General features: G+C 34.5%; 2 protein-coding genes across 2 annotated transcripts; one reads left to right on the forward strand and one right to left on the reverse strand.

Annotated features, from left to right (window-relative positions):
* Nucleotides 1-3,232: 3,232 nt before the first annotated feature.
* Ppib (peptidylprolyl isomerase B) lies at nucleotides 3,233-6,361 on the forward strand (the record flags this gene model as incomplete). Its single annotated transcript, NM_001047014.1, is given in 4 exon segments — nucleotides 3,233-3,660; nucleotides 5,123-5,330; nucleotides 5,747-5,931; nucleotides 6,065-6,361. Coding segments are annotated over 4 exon segments (618 nt in total). The 3' UTR covers nucleotides 6,197-6,361.
* On the reverse strand, nucleotides 6,300-7,565 carry LOC101743207 (tetratricopeptide repeat protein 19 homolog, mitochondrial). The gene is made up of 2 exons (XM_012694206.4): nucleotides 7,322-7,565; nucleotides 6,300-7,249 (listed from the first exon to the last, which is right to left on the reverse strand). The coding sequence occupies exons 1-2, from the start codon at nucleotides 7,330-7,332 to the stop codon at nucleotides 6,358-6,360; spliced, it is 903 nt and encodes a 300-aa protein (XP_012549660.1). The 5' UTR covers nucleotides 7,333-7,565; the 3' UTR covers nucleotides 6,300-6,357.
* Between the last annotated feature and the right edge of the window lie 1,678 nt (nucleotides 7,566-9,243).

Here is a 9,243-nt window from a genome sequence, read left to right on the forward strand (position 1 = left end):
GAGAAGACCGGTCTAAAAATCAATCACTCAGATATAAGCGTCTTCACGGATGAGTTAAAAAAACAAAATGGCTCATGCGTTCTCGGAAGAATTACAAACGAAATGCAACACTAACATGAGACTATTTAATACAATCCTCCAGGCTGAGCATATAAGCATCGTCTTGGCAACTTAGGCAATTTCAGTACAAAAAGTAGTCAAAGGCCTATAAGACAACAAACAACAAATAGTTTTGTAGGGACATAGGTTGTTATGTAAAAAACAAAATTGTGCGTAGTCATAACATGCGGCTGCGCCCGCAAGCTCCGTTGCTTATTACTTTTTAAGTTCAGTCGCGAATAAACGCTGTTGTGTTATTTAATTATCTCAATTCCGATAACGCCCTGAACGATTATTGACCACTACCAAAAAAACTTCTAAAGTTTTGGACAGCGTAACTGTTCTGCAAGTCATGACCACCATACCAAGTATATTTCGTCAATATCATCGTGCACTAATATTTATAAGTCCAATAAGAAAAATTACCTTCCTATCAGCGGCTTAGCTCTGCCCGTGGCATTGCTGAAGTCCATGGGCGACGGTAACCACTCACCATCAGGTGGGCCGTATGCTCGTCTGCCTACAAGGGCTATAAAAATACGGAATACGGTTGCTGGCTTCTTCACTACTGTGTGCGTACACTTTATCATTTTGTTTGTTGTAGCTCTCTTCTACGGTAAAAATATTTTCATCCGAAAAAAGATATTCCCGATATTTTTTTCCCGCGTACCGCTTCAACAAAGCGCGGCATCTCTTCAGTCTCAGGTCCATTAGACGAGCATTCAAACGATGTCCTGTTTTTCTTCGATATGCCCGAAGCCCTAAGTCTTCATTTAACACCCTTTTCACCGTGGTTCTGCTTAACCCCATCTGAAGGGCCAACAGTTTCTGCATACGTTTGGGATTTCTTTGAGTTCGCGCCTTCACAGCTTTTATCACTGCTGGAGTCCTAACAGACCGAGGGCGACCACTTCTTGACCTGTCATCTACACTAGAGTCTTCATTGTATCGTTTGATGGTACGATAAACGAATCTTTTGGTTATATTCAAATTTTTCAGTATGTTAAAAATTTGAATTGGCGCGTAACCGTAACGATGCAACGCAATAACTGCAACACGGTCTTCTTTAAGCGTCCACTCCATATTTAAAAATGAGTAAAATTCTAAAAGTATACGTTTTTATTTTCATGAACAATTCGAAATTCGAATTCAATAAACTTTTTTGTGGCCAGCATTCTAAAAGAAAAGTTTTTACTGTGTGACAATACTTATGACCTGACTAGTTATATATATATTGTTTATTGCTTAGATGGGTGGACGAGCTCACAGCCCACTTGGTGTTAAGTGGTTACTGGAGCCCATAGACATCTACAACTTAAATGCGCCACCCACCTTGAAACATAAGTTCTAAGGTCTCAGGTATAGTTACTTTATATATAGTATAGTTTATTAATTATAATATTTGTTTTAGATTTACTTCAGACATTTTATCACCTTTAACTTTTTTTAAACTGTACAAAGTAGTAATATCATTCATTTGAAACGAAATCAATTATTGCCAAAAGGCATAAAAATAACTGTTGTTATTTGAATACATCATTCTTGTTCGGTTTTTAGTTAATTCAGTATTATAAATTGTCGAATATAATTTCATTTTTAATTGCGATTATATTTTTTATTCTTTCACTAGTCAAACCCGCCCTCTTTAATTTTTTTATTACCCTTCTAGGCAGGCGAACATACGGCTCACCTGATGGTGATTGGTTGCTGGCTGATCTTTAATTTGACTTTATTAAACTTTTTAGAAAACTGACTATCTAAAGTTTTCCTAAATTTTAATCATCCAACCGTTTCGGAATCTATGAGGCACACATTTTTATATACATACATTATATACATATACATATATTTCTTTTTTTTAAGTGATTTTATGACCTGATAACTACGACTTTTAGGTCATGTCTTATTTTATTTTATGAAAAATGATAATATGGATCCGTTAAGTAAGTATCGTGAGGAAGCGTCACGTCAGACCACTACTTTGATAAAGCAGCGTGACACGATAAACCTCATATGTAGCCGCCGCTAATTGCAAACCACCTAATTACCCAGGCGACTGGACAACGCAAAGTTGCCTTTGCCCAAAACATGCTTTTTTTATTATTGAAAGATTACTGGTGGCTCGAAGGCCTTTCCAGTTTCACCAGGACAGGTGGGCGAGCAAAGGCTCAGCCAGGAGGGGTGAGATTTGCTAACAACTGCCCGAGCGCCTCCGAAGGAGACCTAACTACTCAAGAGCAATTGCTTCGCGAATGAATCTACTACCGGATCGGAATCGCGACCCGCTGAGAAGATCCGGCGAGAAACTCAGCGGGCTGATGCATGGGTTAGACGTCGACCTTTTTGTCGAGTTCGATCAAAACATGCTCTCAGTGCTTTTAGGCTTTTGAAGACCCGGTCACCGTCCTCGTCGAACTACCATAGAAACACAACCCACTGAATTTTTGCCGGATCTTCTCAGTAGGTCGCGATTTCAATCTGGAGATAGATTCAGCGAAGCACTGCTCTTGCTAGGGTCATGGACAGTCAGTGTTAGCAATTCTCTCAAGTTGAGTCCGTGAGCTTACCTACCGATCCGTGAATAGTTGGAATAGTCTCTTAGGGCGAATTTACATTACGAAATTAGTGGCATGAAATTAATTTCGTGACATTAGTTTTACCAACAGTTTCACGTGTAATTTAATACTTTCGTAATGCATGCATTAATTTCATGCATCATGGTTACCAACAATGATGTAGGAAAAAAAAATCTAACACTTGTGCATTTCCACAGATGCTCAGCGTTTAATAAACCACCATTACGTATTACACTTATAAAGGAGCAGAAACACTAAATTTTACTATATTATATTTTAAAGCGCACGTTTCACTTTAATATAGCAAGAGCTCTCTTCTTTAAATTTGAATTAAAACCAAGTCTTGTTACGAAAAGTTACGAAGAAACGGAATAACATATAAATAGATAAAAATATTTTTTTTATAATAAATCCGCTAACGCGTATGTTAAATTTGAAACAAAACTTGTGAGAGGAAGTTCAAAGATCTCTCACCATTTTTAAAAAGTCACCAAGTATGGCCGTGCCCCCCCGTCCCCCCAATGATCGTACTATGTAGTCTGTGATCAGTGATCAAATACGAATCTGACACGAATTACAATGACGAGAAGTGACTGGTGCTATTGGTCTTTGATTGTGTCGTTTTGAAATTTGATTGCTCGGTTTACTCAGCCGTCCACTTGCATTGTATTCGAGCTATGCGTTCGCTAGGTATTAAATTTTAAATTCCATTGTCCAGTTCGACACTACTTGCAAGTGACAGTACGGTGTGGTTGTTCCTAATCAGTAAAATAGTAAATTGGCTTGGTTTTTAAATCAAATTTCTTATCTTATATCGTAAATTTTGAAAAAATAAACATTCGAAACGAATTTTGTAAAAATAGCAAGGAAACGAACTAAACTCGTTTTAATCATGGGTACCCTTACAATGGCTTTAGGAATTTTGTTGTTCATCGCTAGTGCCAAATCTGATGAAATTCCCAAAGGACCTAAAGTTACTCATAAGGTAAGATAGAACATTACAGTCTTTGAATTACCTATTTTTTTTTATTAAAGCTTAACGGAAACCGTCATATTAATCGGTCGCTGACCTTTTCAAAGTTATGACGTTGAAGCTTTTTACAGTAAGTTTCCTTTGTGAACATTTTTCGACAAGTAATAATTAATAACTACAAATTTCTAAATAAATTCGGAATTAAATGTAGTTCTAATTTATTAAAATAACTGATTTTCACATGAACATTAAACATGTTAAATTTTTAAGAACAAATTAATGAACAATGTGGAATTGAATATTTTTCTCATGAATATGACTACTGGCATAGGCCGGCATCATCTATGTAACAATGGAGATTGCCAATGAAAAGGTCAACACACACAAAGATTGCCATTGTATACCAATAAAAATGCTAGTCAATTTATATTCAGTTGAACCAAGATACACTCATAAATATTAATATACTTTAATTTAGGATCTCACATTTTAACCCTTTTAGTGCTGAGCTTATTTTCACATATTTTGGAGATATTGCTAAAGGATTATTGAATAAAAATACTATATAAAAAAAAATCTTTAAAAAATACATAAATCAATGCTAAATTCAAAACTTAATTTCAATGGTTAATTATAAATGTCAATAACTTATCAAAAACTTTATACATGTGGATGCACAGGTACATCCAAAAAGGTTGATATTTAATACATATAATAAAACTACATAAAAGTGGTTATTCTGACACTTCAACTTTATAGAGCCCATTAAAATATGCAATAATAGAGAGTAAATTTATTGACGGCTCACACTCAAAGGGCTAAAAAATATATTTTATTTAATGTTAATAATAATTGGTTACTAAATGAAAATATCAGAATGCAAGCTTAACATTTTCTTTAAGGATGATCATATTTGTATGTAGAATACAACTTCTTGTCTCTAATCTTTTAAGCTTTAATTAAAGTAATGATTACTACATATAGTTAGTTTAACAAAATTTCAGTTTCAGAATCTGAGTCTGAAACTGAAATCACATAATTGGGCATTATGTTACTGGTGGTAGCTTGTCTTGTGACCCATTGTGTACTGAACTTCAGTTTGAAGGTGGGGCAGTTATAATACTGTTAAACTGACACTTCCGTGAAGCAGTAATGCGTTTCGGTTTGAAGGGTGGGGCAGCCGTTGTAACTATACTTGAGACCTTGGTACTTATATCTCAGGGTGGGTGGCGCATTTACGTTGTAGATGTCTATGGGCTCCAGTAACCACTTAACACCAGGTGGGCTGTGAGCTTGTCCACGCATCTAAGCAATAAAAAAAAAACTTCAAACTCGTGTTTCAAAGTGGGTAGCGACATTTACATTGTTGGTGTCTCTGGCAACCACTTAACAACAGGCGGGCTATGAGTTTGTCCACCTGTCCACCTAATAAAAAAAAACAATAAATACTTTCTAAAATCTAAGATACTTTTAGGTGAGCTTTGACATGAAGATTGGTGATGACAATATTGGTACTATTGTGATTGGATTATTTGGAAAGACTGTACCTAAGACAACTGAGAACTTCTTTCAACTAGCTCAGAAACCTGAGGGGGAGGGGTACAAAGGGAGCAAGTTCCACAGAGTAATTAAAAATTTCATGATCCAAGGTGGTGATTTTACCAAGGGTGATGGAACTGGAGGTAACTATGAAATTCTCTTTTTTTCTGAAATTTATATTTTTTTTTTCTTATTATCATACTTGGTCTGTCTAAAGACTGCCAAATGGCCATTGAGACATACCTAGGTGTAAATTTTTTAAGTTATTTCCTATCCTTTCAACCAGAATCGTTCATGAGATGAAGTCAGTAGGTACCCACCCAAGCAAGTTCACAATGATTACTTATTAATCAGTTTGAACATAATATGTGGAGTATTTATTCACTTAAAAAAATGTACCCATTGAACACTAGCTAATTGAATCATGAATTCCATATTCAGGCACAGAAGCGACATATACATTCGTTAGAGATTTTCAGTAGTAATACATTATCTGTGATTCTTTCAATACCAAATAAAATAATGTGAGAGTTCTTATGCAAAAATAAATAAATTGTAGGGCGCAGTATATATGGTGAACGTTTTGAAGATGAAAACTTCAAGCTGAAGCACTATGGTGCTGGTTGGTTATCTATGGCTAATGCAGGCAAAGACACAAATGGATCTCAATTTTTCATCACAACTGTTAAGACACCCTGGTTAGATGGCAGACATGTTGTTTTCGGTAAAGTTTTAGAAGGAATGGTAAGTCAATTAACAACTAATTTTAAATTAAATTCACACCAGATCAACAGATTTGGACAAAAATGCAACAGTATTGTTTTGAAATTCACTTTAGGAATCTTCATATGTTATGCTAACAAAAATTGTTTTGCAGGATGTTGTACAGAAAATTGAGATGACTGTTACGGGTGCGAATGATCGCCCAGTCAAAGATGTTGTTATATCTGACACGAAAACTGAAGTTGTAGCTGAACCTTTCAGTGTCACAAAAGAGAGTGCTCACTAAATTTATAATAAATGTCTTAATGATTAATATTTTCATGAGAATGCATTTACTAGATTTCTATGTGATTTTTATTTATCACTATGGAAATAAAAAGTGATGAGAATATTTTCTGTAATAAATATATATTTATAAGTTTACAATATTAATATTAAATAGTTTATCTAATTCAACCTTTTTATTTCTTGAAAACAGTTTTCAGCTTCCTCTTTAACATCTTTATTTTTGGACATGACCCCAATTTTTAGTGCCAGTCCACAATTTTTTCTTGCTTCTGACAATAATTTTTTCTTTATGTAAGCTCTTCCTAAATTCACATACATTGTACCTAACTCCATTTCAAGTTTTTTTCCAATTTCAATTGCTTCTTTGAAGTAATGTAGACTTTCATCTGTTTTACCTAATAAATCACAAACTGTACCAATGTCATTCATTTGAGTTGCTATGTGCTCTTTCTCTATATCTGAAACGGATTGCATTTTCTCCAGTGAGTCGGTCATAAGTTTTAAGGCATGTTCATATTGATTAGTATCAAGGAACAGCCGTCCATACCAATCTTCAGCTAGTGCAAATAACTTCATTTTCTCCTCTGAAGGATCGCTTTTGATAATTTTTTCTAGTTTCTCTAAGCACCACTCATAACCCATCTGAGCAGTTTGATAATCCTTTTTCAGGTGACTTATTCTTGCTAACTTTGTACTGATATGAACAACTCGAAAATCATCTTCAGTTGCACCATCAGCCATGATTCTTTGAGTGACAGCAACAAAAAGGTCTTTAGCCTTATCTAGGTGTTCTCTTTCAAGTGCCAAGTTTGCCATAACATCATAAATATAGGTTATTGCTAACTGATGCTGCATCTGTTGGGCTTGTCTAAGAGCCACATGCAATAGTTGTTCTGCTTTAATGTAGTCATACCTCTGTATGAAGAGAATACAATGTTTAATGGTATGTATAAGTTCATCTTCAGCACTTGTTTTCTTGTAGAAGCCTAGCCATGTAAACAATGAAAATCCGACAGCACATGGAACACTACCAATCTTTTGTTGAGGAAGCCTGGCAAAATTTTTTGGATTGGCTTTAAAACTGATTGTTGATCTAACAAAACGCACAAATAAATTTCTGTACCTTACTGACATGTTAGAGCTAAAAAATGCATATTACATAACTTTAATGTTTAAGATTTATAAAAAATTCGAAAACGTAATACAACTTATATTCCAAAATTTAATCCTAAAATTAGTTTCTCAATAACTTTACTTCATATTAGTATTACGACGAAGTCCTAAATTACAATCAGGACTACGATAAATCGAGGTACGTACGGTACCCTACTATCATTTATGACTTTATGACACTGTCAAATTTAGTAATATTAGTGGTAAAGTAGTTCTATTTTCCCAACTAGGAAGGCAAATACATCATACCATACAGCCTAATCTGTAATTTTTTTTACACGAAAAATGATAATGTGAAAAGTGAAATGAAGTTGACACTTTGGAACATTAATCAATTGGCATGAAATGAGATGAGATGATATGGGATGAAATATAATCTCTGTATAATTGTGGCCAGTTACTAAAACTTTTTGGGGAATCCTGAGAACCTACGTTCAGCGGCTTTATTTCATTTTCCCATATTTGTACACTTTCACTGATACTAAGCCATTAATAAAGCACTGTTATCCTACGAATAAATAATAAGTAAGGACGGAACTCTACTCGGAACAAATTTCACAAAAAAAAGTGGCCCCACTTGAAACCAAAACGACATGGCGACGTATGAATTAATAACCAATCACAAACGAGGCTTGAAACAAACATTATTTGTGATTGGTTTGAATCACTGAAGTAGGAAACCTATGGAAATGAAACGTCAACAAAAAATTCGTGCCACTGTGACGTCATCTGGCCACAAAACATGGCGGTTTTAGTGCTGCCCAGAAGATTTTAATGTTAGTAGGTTTTATCGATAAACGTTCTTGGCTTATTTTATTTTAAATATTGTTGAGTATGAATGTATTTGTAGAATTTATACTTTAATAGGAAGTAAGTATATTGTTATGTGCAAAGATGATGTGATTTAGATATTATGTGAAATCTAAGACGAGTTCGTGCTTCAAATTTTCCAAGTAAACGATATGACGATTTTTAAAATTTGCAACACTGATTTTATAAAGTTGTCGTTTGCCGCAAAACATAAAGATATGGCATAGTACAGTGCCATCAGCCCATTTCTAGCATGCTGAATGTTATCGTATTTTGAGTACGTGTTTTTCTTAGACTATTACAATCTATTTTAATTGTTTTGCTGACCTAAAGTCCGTAACACACTACCGCAGCGCTCCTCAAGGAAGGTGCACCGCACTACCGCACCGCACACAAATTTTAAACTTATCAAGGGACCGCCTGATAAAAAAAAACACCTACAGAACATTTATTCGTTAATGAAATTACAAACGTCATTCCTTGTGACTTCCTCTCTAAAATCACTTAATTAATAAATATTTAACGAATTTACAATAGTGTTTTACTCACTGTGGAATAAAACTATTTTATTTAAATAGTTCCGAAGAGATTTTGTCGGTAGCCTTTTTCCCGAAATATCTAAACAGAATGTCTAAATATGTTTTGATGACATATTTTAAAGAGGTATTTATGATTAGTGTCATGATGAATAGATTCCGACCGAAAAATGGTGTCCGATATTTCGGATTCAAATATATTAAGTGTATAATCTATGTTTCGGATGAGGGCTCCATAATGAATTTAAATATATATAGATAATAGTTTTGGGGCATCGACTTTCTTGAGATCCTATAAAATATGTTTTAATTATTATTTTTGTATGTTTTAAGCATGATAAAATTAGAAATTTTATATAAGCAATCATATTAAATCGATATCAAAGTCAATAAATAATGTACAACCCAAAACAGACGGCCGAACTGACGTGACAATGACATTTGGCGCGCTAAACATGGCGGATTTTCGGCCTCATTAGACGGAGACGGAGACATTTACGTATATTCATGTTTCATTTTATGTACG

The sequence above is a fragment of the Bombyx mori genome, chromosome 19, assembly GCF_030269925.1.
Source record: "Bombyx mori chromosome 19, ASM3026992v2".
NCBI lineage: Eukaryota > Metazoa > Arthropoda > Insecta > Lepidoptera > Bombycidae > Bombyx > Bombyx mori.